At 36.3% G+C, this 15,758-nt stretch overlaps 2 protein-coding genes across 2 annotated transcripts; both read right to left on the reverse strand.

Annotated features, from left to right (window-relative positions):
• Window positions 1-1,340: 1,340 nt before the first annotated feature.
• LOC110799430 (transmembrane 9 superfamily member 3) lies at window positions 1,341-7,559 on the reverse strand. Its single transcript, XM_022004699.2, has 7 exons — window positions 7,028-7,559; window positions 5,346-5,386; window positions 4,667-5,252; window positions 4,331-4,468; window positions 4,050-4,206; window positions 3,447-3,931; window positions 1,341-1,966 (listed from the first exon to the last, which is right to left on the reverse strand). The coding sequence occupies exons 1-7, from the start codon at window positions 7,186-7,188 to the stop codon at window positions 1,747-1,749; spliced, it is 1,788 nt and encodes a 595-aa protein (XP_021860391.1). The 5' UTR covers window positions 7,189-7,559; the 3' UTR covers window positions 1,341-1,746.
• A 1,941-nt stretch (window positions 7,560-9,500) lies between these two features.
• LOC110799432 (ADP-ribosylation factor 1) lies at window positions 9,501-15,758 on the reverse strand. The gene is made up of 10 exons (XM_056842274.1): window positions 15,552-15,758; window positions 15,330-15,431; window positions 13,665-13,843; window positions 12,128-12,229; window positions 11,730-11,787; window positions 11,267-11,446; window positions 10,645-10,715; window positions 10,250-10,369; window positions 10,023-10,141; window positions 9,501-9,938 (listed from the first exon to the last, which is right to left on the reverse strand). The coding sequence occupies exons 1-10, from the start codon at window positions 15,595-15,597 to the stop codon at window positions 9,845-9,847; spliced, it is 1,071 nt and encodes a 356-aa protein (XP_056698252.1). The 5' UTR covers window positions 15,598-15,758; the 3' UTR covers window positions 9,501-9,844.

Genomic DNA, 15,758 nt, shown 5'->3' on the forward strand with positions numbered 1-15,758 from the left:
AGGAGATAATAGGTAATTGTGCAACCAATAATTTATGACTAAACTTGTCTATAACTGGTTACATTGTTACACATAAGACAATTGACAACGTAACATGTCTTTATACACCCGTGTATACCTATAAATCTATAACCTTAGAGTTTCTTCGTTTAAGAAGTTCGTTTTGGGTAGAGTACGCTATAAACTAATAAAATCATCTTCATGTCCGATTGTATTCTCTTGTTTAGGTGTATGTTAGATGTCAGAAGTTTCATATGATATTCGTTTACATGCTTTCAATAAGTTTAGACATCAAAAACTGAATTAGGGAGATGACAAAGACGATCTAACATTGGTGAATGTGCAATTATTCAAACCAATTGTGGTGGGTTGGCCTAATTCTGAAAACTAAGGGTTTGCAACAAAGCAAACAAATTTTGAAAACATGTGATTAAACCAATGTGTATATATATTGTCTTTCTGTGTGACAAAATTACAGCACCCATAAATATCCATGTACCCTGTTCTCTACCACATTTAAAGTTAACATTGCACCTTTAAGGATAAAATTAATGAATTAAAATGGGTAGCTAAGATGTTCGAAATGGAGTCGAATAAATGGCATCTCTGATCTCTTGAACCCGCTTAGTATGCAGGATTTGTTCATGACCTCTGATCTCTGATCTCTGATCTCTGATCTCTTGAACCCGCTTAGTATCTCGGGGACTATAAAGTATAAACTTGTGTGATTGTCTTCTCACTACTTAGTGACGACTCATTAGAAGGAAAGGCACAAGTTATATCTGAAATCCAGGCTTTACAAAACCATAATTAGTTCCTCGACATCGAGGCAAATTCTATGCTTATGATTCCAACATTAGGAAACTCGTAGTAATCGATCCTAGCTGCCACGTGGAAGTATTTCTTCATAATTCATCGATGGTCCTTCGATTTTGGAAGAGCATCTGGACGTGCAAAACATGGATGTTTATGGTTTATACTTTGTGGAAGCATCAAATGGTCATTTGCATCTTGTTGTTATGGTGTCTCCTATTGGTAACAGATTTACAATGCTTGTTTTTGTGCTGACTGCTGAAAGAAAAGGAAGTCCTGAGTTTGCTTGTTTGTTATTGTTAAGCCAGCACCGTTGATTTTTGGCGGGTGTGTAAAAGAGAGCATGCCAGAAGGGGCTGAATGTCTGAATCGAATAAGTTATGCTGAATATTTCAGATACTTTGAGATGTTTCATGTTGAGGTTAGATTGGATAACTTACAGTATCATTGCGAAGATGACGATGCTCACTTACAGTATTATTACGAGGAGTATTTAGATGACAACCAAGAGGATTATTACACTTGCATTTCCAGATCTAAAGGATGAAATTTTCATTTCATATGGAGTACTAACTAGAAGAAAATTAACTAAGGGATACAAACAAGTATATATAAAATCGGATATTTCTCCAAATTAATGTCAAAAAATCTCTTCAAAATTGATCAAGTACAATTCTAGTATTCTATTACATGCCATAATTCTCCAGAACTGAGACTTTGTTCTTCATCCAACCGAATTTAATAATCAACAAGGCTGGTGGAGCAAAATCTCGTGTGAAGCTAAAACTGCAACCACAGAGATGCAGACCAAGTTGATAAGCATACTTCTGCCTGATGAGATTTGACGACGTTGGTTACAACACCAGAACATTACTGGTGATGGCGTGTGGAGTAATGATGTCACCGGCACAGACCTGAAGTTCCACTGTTTTTCTACTCACACTTGATAGACCGATAAATATGGCGGACGAACAGAAGTGAGGCACGGAAACCAACAGTTCCAAGCATGAGGAAGAAGCCGTAGCAAATGCAAGCCATATAACCGAAGAAAAATGATGTTTGCATGAAACCGGTCATATCAGAACGTGCGTAGTAGTAATATAAGCAATAGCCGTAGATAAATAGACCCGTGGAACCACCACATAGGAAGGCTCTGTCATAAGAAACACCAAATAAGTTAGAATCATAATATGATATGCAAGGGATCACAAAAGTGGACACATCCAAGACATTAGAGAACTGAGGATGAAAAAGTATACTTATGATACATGAAAGAAGGCGAGTAGAAGGAAGTAAAGACCCCACAAGGATGTGTTGGTATTGGCTAATACATAACTAATGTAAGACACTGACACCAGTTCACGGTAAGACTTCATTATTGAAATCACATCTATAAACTGGCCACCCAAGATTGGTATGGACCTTTTTCTGCGAAAGTTCCCTAATCCACCTTCCACTCTCAGAAGAGCAGCTTATTTATTGTGCATGATTGTGCAAGAAAATGCATCTCTCCCACTCACCCAGACTTATTAAGACTGTGCAAGAGCAGCTTACTATGCTATGCAAGATTGTGCAAGCAACTGCATCCCCCCCCCCCCCCTCTCTCTCATCCATAGACCTCGGATAGAAATCACATCTACAAACCTATGGACCTTTTACAGGGGGAGAAGTTCTCTAATCCACCTTCCCAGCCAAAGAGGTTATGCACGATTGTGGAAGAAAATGCATCCCTTCTCCGGCACCCAAACAACAATGATTATAAGATTAATGTGTCTCCTGACATCCACGAAAAATTTCACAAAGGATGCATGGACTGAGCATGTGATTAGAAAGTGTAGTCAAGCTCAATGAAAGTTATGCTACAAACTAAACTACATGGAAGGATTCTAAAACTCAAGGGATGTGTGAGTCGAAACATCGACATCATAGTCTGCTGCAGTCCACAGTCCCTTCTTCATCATTGTAATAAAATAAGTATTTTCGCATCCCTGAAATATAGTTTTCCACAAACATATAGTCGCTAGCATCAATGGGATTTCACAAATATATGAGGAAAAAGGCACGCACGAGAAACCCGGGTGGGGGGGGGGGGGGGATGCATGTCATTAATTCAACTTACAGTAACTAAAATCAGAGTTATCTATCATGACAAAATTGGTGTGAGAAGTCATGGAACTTGATAAAAGAATAAATGAATCCACAAATTGTGTTTTTGTTGTTTTATCCACTTCTACTTTTTATTCTATTTTGACAAACAGCTTTTACCATCGTACCCCCTAACCCAAAAATATTTTACACCTTTCATTCTTTCAACTCATACTCTCTTACTTTATCCTTTTTGCTACTCACACCAACCTTTTTACTTCGTCTCTCTTAATTTATCCAACTTTTTGTTTCTCACACCTACCTTTTTACTTGCTCTCTCTTACTTATATCCAACTTTTTGATACTCGCACCTACCTTTTTACTTCGTCTCTCTTACTTTATCCAACTTTTTTGTTACTAACACCTTCCTCTCTCTTACTTTATCCATATTTTTCTTACACCAATTCACCTTATTATAACAAGATTCTACACAAATGGGTATAACACACAAAGAAAAATAAAAAAAAATTGGAGTAGTTATTGCATACCTCCACCACCACTCATGGTCTTCAGCAGCAAGTTGGAAGTATGTCAATGCCACAGTGATGAAAGCGGTAACTATAATCAATATAATGAAGACGATGAACAAGATGCTGTATATAGTATAAATCCTGTGACCCCAAACACTGGCAAATATGTAGTAGAGCTCTATGTATATCGCACTAAATGGCAAAAATCCAGCCATTGCCATCTGAGGGACAGTTCCACGGTACCATGGCAGTGGTGGAATTTCTCTGGGGTATTTTGTTGTGCGAACTGGAGCTTGGAACTCAGCCTTGCTATTCTTTCCAGCAATCCCACCCAAAACAAGCAATGGTGACGTCACAAGTGTCCAGATAAGAAGAATCACTACAATAGTCCCAAAAGGAAGAGCTGCAGTAGCATTATACGCAATTGCTACCGTGTTCAGGAAGCAGAAGGTCAGAAACAAAGGCCCACAAAACAGGCAACCCGTTAATAAGAGGTTCCTTACCTGTAGAAGGAAAAATCACAAAAAGATCAAACACATGAATTGTCAAGTTCTCTCTAATTTTCTGTAGAATCTTTTGCTGTTTTGTCGTTCTTTCAAAAGCTAAGAAATCAGCCCATACCCAGTTTGTCCCTTCCAATTGGCAATAAAAGGAGGTTGCAGTGTAGCCAGCAATTCCAGATGTGAGAGCATAAATGACAACAAGAGCTGTGAACAAGGCTCCTCGGTTATATGGGTAAAACACTCCTACTAGGGCAAGTAGGAATATGAAAAACGTACTGAAAAAAGGTGATATATATGTTAGTCACAAGTGGATGAAAAAAATACATAGGAATGATAGGGTGACATAAATAAAACACAGAGATGAACTTAGATGGAAGAATAATAACATTAGAAACTTACAGGGCAAACAGCTGGGTGCCAGATCCAAGAGAAGCTGCAAGCAACGATTGGTACTTTGGAAACCTAAATACATCCCCATGGATATATTTCCATCCAGTTTCTTCCTGATCTTCAGCTGTTTCCTCATCATGTGCATACCTTTAGCCAAAACAATGTAACAGGATTTCAGAAATAACACAAACGTTGAATATCTCACAATTACGACAACAAAAGAAATTCTAAACAATTCTAAACATAGTGAGACCAACTCAAAACTAATCAACCAGAAGCTCCAACATAGTTGATAGATACAATGACATACGACTGAAAAAGGAGAAGAAGATTTTCAACTCTTACTTGACAAAATCATTCTTAAGAACTCGCATGAGAATTGTGGCAAGAAATCCAGTCAGGAGGAGTACAGTGACACATGAGTTAATGATGGAGAACCAGTGGATCTCTAGATGATGAGGAAGAGAAGAAGATTGTGAATATTTATCCATCCTTTTCTCAAAAGGAGTGTTAGTCTCTTTCCACTTTACAGTGTACATAAATTCCACATCAACGTCTTTATCCTCAGTAATGTCAACTAAAGAGTTAGGATCAGTTCGAACATTGATTTCAATAACACGATCCTTGTTGTAAAAGATGTCAAAATGAATATGTTTATACAGATAATACTTGTACTCGCTTGGGTCCATTTTGCCCTCCTTGTCTGCTTTACCAAGGAAACCCCATATTGGCAAATCATCATAATACATTTGGAAGTAGTAATCTTTTGATACTGCATCTCTAAACTTAGTTACATCTTCCTTTGTCAATTTTTTCTTGCAGATAAGTTCGGAATCCTTATCCACTAGAAAGTCGAGCTTATAAGGAGCACTGACTAGACGATCTCCATTCAGCACTTCACCAAGAGCTTCCTTCTTTTCTTTCACATGATCTGCAATTGAATATAATTAAAACACCAACAAAATGTCCAAAACTCAGATAAAAACAAGTGCAATTTGGTTAAAAGATTTCAACAAGTTTATACCTGGGATACAGAACGGCAAATCGAAATAGCGGTATGTTTCACTGAAAAGAAAAAGGCATAACTATTAGACTGTCGGCAAGGTAATGAACATAATCAATTCCAAACATGCTACTCCTTACAATCTAGTATTCTGCATGAAAAGTTTCATGACAATTATACCTTAGCTATTGACCTCAATGACAAAACTGCGTATTATTCCAGTGATTGTCATCCGATTTTATTGACACTTAAAATCTCTCCCTTGGGGGGCAAGGGGGCATGGTTTTTGTGCAAGCAATTTCTACTAGCTAAATTCTAGAAGTATAACCTAAATATGAACCTCTGTAGCTAGAATCTTAAGTGCATTGCTCAAAAAAGTATCCAATTCCAGATGGTTAGAATTCTATATCCACAGTATAACCCCAGAAAACAAAGACAGATACCAATGGCCTGACATATTGATTAAGAATTTAACGGTGAGCAAGATTAGCACTAGTCTGAGCAATAGTCTTATTAAGTATTACCTAAGATCTTCCGTTTAAGTGGGAGAGTATGACAAAGTTTGAGCAAGCGTCTTGGAGTATCAAGACTCCAAGACTCTACTTAAGACGTTTAAACAGTAAATTCTACCTTAATTATTACTTTTTTATTTTATGTTTTTATTATTTTCACAATTTTGAGAAATCTTGAATGATTATGTGGGGGTAAAGTGAAAAAATTAAGTAAGTATGAAAAGGTCTCGACAAATATCTGAGAAATTGAAAATAAAATAAAAATTAATAAAAACTGATGTGGAAGTCTTTAGCTCAAACTAGCGCTAATCTTGCTCTAACAAAGATACTACTCCAATACTCCTAGGCTCCTAGCATTATTCCAATTAAAGCAATACGAAGAACTGATACGGATATCCAGATTGGAATTCACAAGCAAAAACCATTGTTTTACTGTTAAGAATTAGGGCACGCTTGGATTGAGTGTAATGGATTATGGGGGTAATAAAAGTCAAACCACCATAATAAAAGGACAATGAAGGTGAATTGAGGTGGTTGCAAGGAGGATGGTGAGGTGGTATTGTGATGAGAAGTTGTGGTAGTGGTGGTGTTGTGAGGAGAAGGGAGGAAGGGGGGAAGTAATTACCCCAAATGAGGGTAATAATCACCCTAGTGGGATGGTGGGTAACTATTCCCTCCATGATGAGGGTATTTGTTCCCCCTTCCCTTTTATTTTCTTCTTGCCAACACTAGATTGTTCCCTTTGCCACCACTTCATCCCCTCATCATCACCTTCAATTACCTTAGTTTGACTTTTATTACCCCTTTAATACATTACCCTCAATCCAAGCATGCCCTTAAAGACAACAGTTACTACCGGAAAAAGAATGTCAAAGACATTATCAAATTTAAAGATCTCAACTTCTACAAAACAATTCCAGTTAATCACTGATCAGAACTCTCATCTAACACATCGATATAGCGCGAAAGTTAACACTAAACCCAATAATCACTTTACATTTTAATCAAAATTATCTATGAATCTCTTGCTAGTATTACACATTATCGCCAATTTTGAAACAAAAAAAAAAATCTCAATAATGTGAGATCTATTATTAAATTAAAATTCGCATGAAATTAACAATCACATAAACTAATACAAAATCAAAAGATTTCCAGATCAAAGAAGGGAGAGAGGGGGGAAATGCGAACCTAGGGTTATGGAAAGGCCCGACTTTATTGGCGTAAAGAGGAACTGCTTCTCCAGCTTTGTAACGGTGATCGGAGGCGTCGGATCTGACTTCGCTCACACCAGAAAGAAACAACACAACAAGAATGGCGGCCACCGATAAAGTGGCCATGGATTTCTCCATTTTCTTCAAAATCTAGGTCTGCTCTTTGATTCTCTCTCCAAATCGCAGAATAATTACGAAATGGAGATAAGAGAATGAAATAATTAAGATCGAATTGTGAGATTTGAAGGAAGAAAATGAGGGTTTGATTTGATTTGTAAGGAAAGGGGACTAACGTAAGAGATAAATTTGGGGGAAGAATTGAAAGAAAGAGAAATTAAAAGGGGAAATGAAATAAAATGGAAAGTGATTGAATGCCTAAGTAGTAAGTACGGTATAGTGTGCAAGTGAGTGTGTTCTCCCCCTTACCCACCGACGCTTTTTCTCTCTCTTATTAGAGTGTGAGTGACGGAAGGGGGAGATCCAAGATATGGAAACGTGACTTTTCCGTGACATCAGTTGTCAACGGTTCATACCATATCAGATTTCTACCTAATTGGTATTCCATCCGTATTTATTTAAAGGATATACTTGTCTTTTCCGGCCGTATTTATTTAAGAGATACATTTGCCATTTTTAGTAACTTATCAACCTCATCCTCTAATTAAATAATATATCTACACCCCACCCCTACCCCAACTCTCTAGAATGACATGGTCTCCACCTGTTTTCTTATTAAAATATCTACTCAACCCCACTTATTTTATTACATTATTTCATTCAATTCTTTTTCTTAATACCCGTGATCGGTCAAGTGTATCTCTTAAATAAATACGGAGGGAGTATACGAGTCGAGTCGAGTCGAGTTGGTAGCGCGACATTTCTAATTAATTCTCAATAAAAACTAATTTGGATGTCAAAACATATTGATCATGTTTTAATTGCGCTTTCTTGTTAGTTTGGATTGAACAATCATTCTCGCTTGTTTAATTCATCCATTAATTCGTGTATTCACGATAAACTCGGATTTATTAATGACATACAGGGATAAACTTTAAAGCATAAACTATTGATTTTTTTAATTGGCAAAAACTATTGAATGTGTATGTTAGTTGAGTGGTTGTAAACCTGTTAGAGCATAATCAACCCCAAATATTAAGACTGTAGTTTTGCTAACATGATCACGTAGGAATGATGGCTGCACGATTCGACAAAGAAGCAAATTGTCGAAAACTGTTGAAACGGGCCCACGAGTTCAACTCAGAACTACGTTGTGGCTAGGGGTGAGCACAACAGGGTACCCTGTCAAAATTTCAGGAACCGGAACCAGAACCTGTTGCAACAGGTTCCTAATAATGAGAACCGGAACCTATTCCAACATGTTTCGATTCAGGGTACCCTGTCATTTTAAAAATTTAAATAAATTATTGCTAATCTATTGAGAAAAAAAACTACTTTATAGTTTGGACTTTGATTGTTTTATAGATTGGGCTTAAATTGTAATTTCATATTTATATTTTCCAAAAAGTAGCTTGGATTGTTTTATATTTTAGGCATAGGAAGCATTTTTATAAGGCCAGAACCCTTATTTTGGGTAATTCATATTAAATTGGCGTGTACAGGGTACCCAACAGGGTACCTGTTCCGAAATTGAGAACCGGAACCGGAACCTATTTCAACAGGTTCCCAATTTTGTTACCCGGAACCGGAACCTGCATAACATATTCCGATTCCGGAACCCCAGGTTCCTAACAGATTCCGGTTTTGATTCAGGGTATCGTAACTTTTTGCTCACCCCTAGCCATGGCTGACGGGCTTTTTAGGCCATCCGTGTTCGTTTAGGGCTCGAAAGCTGCACTTTAATTATTTCAAACTTTTGTTTTTAGTTCCGTTTCGTATTAGGTTTTTGTGTTAACTATTTAAACACTTTATTTTCATCATTAGAAATCAACTATTCTTTTGATAATAAAATTCTGAGTGTTTATCTATTTTCTAGTGGATTCCGGATCTTTTACAGATTTATCGCTTGTAAATCTGTTCATTCGTTCTAAAGATTAGCGCTTGCTTTTCTTGATATTTTTCGACTGCGTCACATGATACGTGACTCACCTATTCTTAATATCAGACAACATTGAAGTGAGTGAATTTTGAAAAAGTTTTAAATTAAGTCTTGGAAACCAAGACTCAACTTTAAGGCTCAATGTATGAGTTAAATAAAATAATAAAATAATAAAATAATATTAATTAAGGAGTCTTAAATGAGTTTGAGGAGTGAAGAACTAAATTTGCCTGAGTTTGAGAAGTCTTAACAATAATTTATTTATAAAATAATAGTAAAAAATATTTAGACAAGACTCACTATAAACTTGCGTTCGAAAATAAAAAATAGAAAAATGTCAACAATGGAATACACAACAAGCTAGATCAACTTCCATGGCTGTGTACATGATCAATTTTGAAAAAGAAAAAAGAATCATCATCTTTATTTAGGCCTTTTTCTCTCAAAAAAATAGATATCCAAGCTTTAAAATGCAACTTTAGAAAAGGTTTTAGACATTATTTAGAAGGGATCCTTTATCGTTCTGAGGTCTGATATGTTCGCCTTTGTTCTGCTGCCTTTATCCATGCAGACGATGCAGTCATGCAGAGAAACTATAAAAAAAATATCTGGGAAAAAATGAGACAATTTTACATTGGCTACAATCTTTCAGATGAAACTAAAAACTTATCATCCTTAATCTCAGTGTACTAGTATGTATTTTACTATCAATTGTGCAAATTTTTGGGTGGAAGGCATCTATCGTGTAGGCTTGTCACAGATATTCTGATGTAACCAGTCAAGACCTTGATAAAGTCCGCGGCCAGTTATTGCAGAAGCATCCTGGATAAACCTACAACACAAACACGAGATCGATCAGGATGATGATGATGATGAGTCTAGTAACTTCATTAAGCAATCAAGAATGAAGTTTTACCATCTGCGATCACGAAGCAGATGTAACCCAAGCTTCTGAGCTACCTCTGAGACAGACATAGCATTTGGAAGGTCTTGCTTGTTGGCAAAAATCAATACTGCAGCATTACACAGTTCACCCTGCTACAGATCAACATAGGATATACTGTCAGAAATTCAAGTCGTGCTTATGATAATCATCAAGATAAAAAAACAGGAGTACCATCAAAAATTAAAACTATGTTTAACCTCAGTAAGAATCCGGTGAAGCTGATTACGAGCTTCAATAATCCTTCCTCTGTCAGTGCTGTCCACAACGAATATGAGTCCTTGGGTGTTCCGAAAATAGTGTTTCCATAATGCCCGAATCTATGTAACAGATAACAAGTTAGTTGTGTTCCCTCATTCTGCAACGGTTTGTTACAGAGAAACCACTTCTTGCCCATTTTAAAAAATCCTAGAGAAAAAAAGAGCAAGTAATGGCCAACAGCATCAAAAGCACAAAAGATATGAAAAGGTTGTCTGATGAAGAATGTTCAGACAAAAGATAGGATCTGTCAATTACTCTCTCTTTCTTCTATGTTTTCTTTATTAAGGGGAGCCGGGGAAGGGAGGAGAGTAGGGAAAGAATCATATCCAAATACCTTCTCTTGTCCACCAAGATCCCACACAGCAAAACTTATGTTATTGTATTCGACTGTCTCCACATTGAAACCTGATCCAAAGAGGGATATGCACTTAAAACATCGAAGCACCCAGTAAATGATAAGTTATATCCCTTTAACATCAATACATCATGCAGAAGAAACAGCATAGTAAGAGAACAAAACGGACTACTGGATCTCCAAACTAACAGTTCTATAAAACTCTTAACATATATGGTAAACGGAAGTAAGGGGTGAACATTAATGGTGGCAAACAGGTAATTCGGATCAAATTCAGTTTGGTTTAGGTCATATTCAGGTTATGAGTCATTTGGTTTGGATCGGGTCAATATTAGTCATATTTTTTCGACTCTGGGTAATTCAGTTACGGGTCAATTTTGGCAGGTTGGGTGAAAATGAAGCTTTTGTTTTAAACTACTGTAACAGACACAAAGAACTATTTAAAATTGATCCTCTACTAACAGAAAACAGGAGCTTCTCTCACTCCGCTTCCAAAGAATGGGGAGAGAGGGGAGTCAGAGAAGAAGAAAACAGAAAAAGAAAATGAGCTGAGCAGTGATGCATGCATGCTGACAAAAGCTAGACTTAGGCTGGTAAATACCTATCGTGGGGAGTGTCCGTACAACTTGTCCGAGCTTGAGCTTGAAAAGGATTGTTGTCTTCCCTGAAGAGTCGAGGCCAACCATCAGTATTTTGGTCTGATGCTTAGAGAGCCGCCTCTTCATCAGACGGGATGTGCCTACGCCCATGGAGGAATAAAAATATCCGACAAGGTGGAGAATTCAAAATATATCCAAAACAATGAATTAAGGGAACCTGAGAAGTTTGATAATCACATCTTCACCATCTGCAAGTTATATATACAGGAAGAAAGGGAACAGAATCTGATTCTCAAAAGGAATAAAATAAATTGTTGAAAAGGAGATCTTCTACCTTGGAACTAATAATTAGAAAGGTACAAAATTCATTTTTTTTATTATCAATTTACAAATTTAAATACAAAGAAAGGGATCATGGCTGACTATATTATTTCTATTTTATCAGCTGAAACAAGCAGATCCTACCTGGAAATTCAACAGCAAAGATATTGATCACCTTTCTACTGATCTTCAACATATCACACTGTATGTACACCATCCGCACATAAAGTACAAGACCAACTCTTTATTCTCTTGAACAAACAGTTGGAAGATTCATTTTTCACATGCTTCAGCATATTAATTTTTTCTAGAGAAGCATATGTGTCGAAATGAAAAGAACAGCATGCATTATACAATATCATAGCCCAAAAAAACACATGTAAAATTTTAACTAAATCTTGGAAACAGATATGTTTACATTCAAGGTTCGCTTTTTACAAAAGGCTAGTTCATCTGCTTCAACTGTAGTCAATGCACCCGTACTTCAACTTAATAAACTAAGACAGAATAGCAAAATTTACAAGTAGCAAAAACAGTATTCAATTCTTTGAAGCAGACTGGAATATGAAGACAGCAGTCAGAACTCCGACCAGTCCTGTTACCGCCAGAGCCACAGTCGGCAATGGGGATGAGAGCCCAAAGTTCTGCAGATCGGTTTTAAATATCAGAATTAATGGTTTTCTTAGATGAATGAATTAACTTGACTATAACAATCCAAAAATACAAACTCGCTAGAAAAATATGAGAAAAAGACCTGAACTATACAGGCAAAAATGATGTGAACTATATTATCTATGCAATTTGGGCATATTGGAAATACTTCCGATGAATTTCGAATTTTCTATGAGCATGAAAAAGGTACAGGTCAAAACAGCCAAGGAGTAAGGATTACAGAGAAACCTAGCAAAGACATCCCACAAAACCGTTGACAACTTTTTCTCAAATTTTCTATCAATAGTACACCAATATCACAAAGGCATAATCAAAACTATAAGCTAATATTCTTCTGGTGAACTTAATTATGAAAAGCAAACATCATGGAGATGTGTTTGTTTATCAAAGTACAAGAAGCTTCAAATGGTTCTTCTCCTGGTAAAGTCCAGGTAGCAAGCTAGGAGTCCTGGTAGGTTTGTTACTTCTTCATAAATGTCATGGAATCCTTAGCTAGTTTAATGGATGGAACGGGAAATAGCATAAAGCTAATTGCCACTATATTAGCCACAAATTAAATCTCATCACCCTAGATTTTAATTTAGTCAACATCACATAGTGAAGGAACTGAGTTGGTTGGTTGCACTGATGTATACCTCCCATGCAAAATGTTAATGTTATCTTTCTTTCTTTTTCCTTTTTTTTTTTTTGATGCAAGCTTGGAACGATATATTAAAAGGTTAAAATGTTTATGTTATCATTTCCAACAAACATTTGTTTTTCTTTACAGAAATATTTTTAACATGGTTCTCACACCCCAACCTTCACTCAAGGCTATTAGTTTTAGTTCATGGCTTCATACTGTACAGAAGTATGATATTTACAACGCGACGCAGAAACTACACAATAAACTAGACTGGCAGAGAGACATATTCAAGTGCTCAGACCTCAGTCCTGCACTTGACTGCCAGAGAGGAAATTCTTTCGGTTTTTTTGTTCATGAGACTTACAAGAAGAAATACATTCTCTCTTGGGGATGTATACAGTTTCACAGGCTCTTAGCATATTGAGCTAGGGCTTATAGTGGTAACGACAAATGGAAAAAGGAATCAAGCTAAAGTCCATAGCACATACGCTCCTCCAACCATCAGGTTGGTGTAGGATGGTAGGTATACAAGGGAATCAAAGCACCGGCCTCATGGTAGGACGTGTGACACGGAAAAGTATGACAGCCAATTAATAGAGGTTACAAAGCTATCACTTGATTCCCACATGCAAAGTTGTTCAAATGATGAAAAAGGACATTGCATAATATGCAGAAAAAGTTATTCCGGGTGTAGAGAAAAAAGAAGTAATGAGATGCCAAAAGAATAAATATGTTATTTATCTGCTTATTTCTGGTAATGCTAATGCATTTGAACTCCATACCTCGAGAAGTCCCTTGCCAGTTGATACTTCAATAGTAATTGCCACAGCAAACCCAATCATAGCGATCCTTCCTAACCATACATCCAATCCATTTCCATCATTTGCACTTTGCTCGCACTTAATAGAAACTGAGTTTGATTTTTGTACAGCCTTCAATTGAGCAGAGCTTGTCCGTATCACTGGCAAAACATTTACAACATAAGTTTTTCGCTAGAGACCAGTTTATTACTCTATTCAAATCTTTAAACCTAAAATGTATTTATAAAAGAGGGTATTAAGAAATAACAGGTGCAACATTAAAAGAAAAGATTATCCGTGGGGGGCGTGGGGTAGTGGATACCAGAGAAGAGACAAGAATCAACAACAGTATGGCCAGTATCCATGAATTCATGAGTAAGAAATTCTTCTAAAATGAAAGGGTCAAGTTGCCCGGTCAACCAACATCCATAATCCGAATTTCGATCATGTAGAAGGAGCTTACTCCATCCATAATTGTAATCATGTATTCTAAAAATAACTAACCCTACTTCAAACAACTAACTAATGCATCAATCACTAAGCATTGATTGGTGTCAATCTTACCTTTGAAATGGAATATTATAAGACCATTCAAGCATATTCACCTTATCTTCATCACTAAAAAAATCCACACCATTTGCTCTCACATTCCTCTTTCCTATAATTGTCGCATTGTCCCAACCAATCATATTTGAAGGATACATCATTTCATCAAGATGACCTTTCAAATACAGTCGTCACTTGTGAGTCGTGACCATCCCGTTCCCTCTCCTCTCTCATTACAAGTGGGAGGTACCCTAAGAAGTGCACTCATTATCTACTACTCTTTTAGGAAGTAAGAAAACTTTTTTTTCCTGGACATACCAAAATAGTACTCCAACTAGCTAATCATGCAAAACTTGCTTACATCTCACTCAAAAGGTCCAAACACCAGAGTTCTCGCCACTCAAACAAGAATTACAGCAATCTAATTCAGTAACTCTTACAACCATAAAACTAGAACCTACCACAGGAGCGAGTTTGATTAAAATCGTGACTACTATCATAGTCAAACAACATATTCAACCACATTGTAACCTAAGCCTGGGTTCATACCTCGTGAATCAATTACCTTTTCGCTATCTCCTAAATCCAAAAAATGCCACTACTCAGCCTACTTAATCAATGAGCTTAACAACATAGCACCAAAGCATCAAATTCTTGAATCGATATCAAACCGAACCTTAACACAAACATTGAATAAAAAAACAAAAGGTCTTGCGCGCACAAGGTGTACAATAAATTTATTGTACACCAAGATAACTTTTATGCAGTTTTTCGTAACTTTAACCTATTTTTCTGTAACTTTTATATTATAAAATTAAAAAGTTGATAGATAAACATTTTAAAGGGTTAAATGATTAATTTATACATTATTAGTGATTTTGAAGAAATAATTTTTATTGAAATGAAAAATTTTATCATTAAAAAATAGATAACTTTTACATATATAAACGTAACTTTTAAATATTTTGAATCAACTTTTACTTCGGTGTACAATATTTATTGTACACCCATTGTAAATAAGAATTTGTGATAAAAAAAACAGCACAACAACTCATCAAACATACTAACATAGGAATTGAAATTCAGTTGAAGCATTATTACCAAGTGGAGAACCCCTGACAAAAGATGTAGCATTTCGAGCAAAATTTGAGGTGGGTAGCCTTGAAATTGTACCGAGTCTTGGAGAATGGCGGGTACATGAATCTGCAGTTAGAATTAATCAATCAAAGAGGAGCAATTGTGAGAATTTTACACATTTCTAAACAAAACCCAGAAAGAAAAAAAAAATAAAGAAGAAGAGAGAGAAAATGGAAGAGGAAATACCATAGATGGAGAGGTTGACGGAAGCAGAGACATGAGAAACAGCCATTTTCTTCAACAAATTAAGTGGCTAAACTCTGCTTGATTTCTATCTTCACTTTTTGTACTTTTTTTTTTATTTAATATTTTTGGGCAGATTATCTTCTCTCAAAATCATAATCCTGCCAGTGCCATTGGAAGAGAAGACGTACACGTGGTTTGGCCTTTTGG

This window comes from Spinacia oleracea, chromosome 4 (genome assembly GCF_020520425.1).
Source record: "Spinacia oleracea cultivar Varoflay chromosome 4, BTI_SOV_V1, whole genome shotgun sequence".
NCBI lineage: Eukaryota > Viridiplantae > Streptophyta > Magnoliopsida > Caryophyllales > Amaranthaceae > Spinacia > Spinacia oleracea.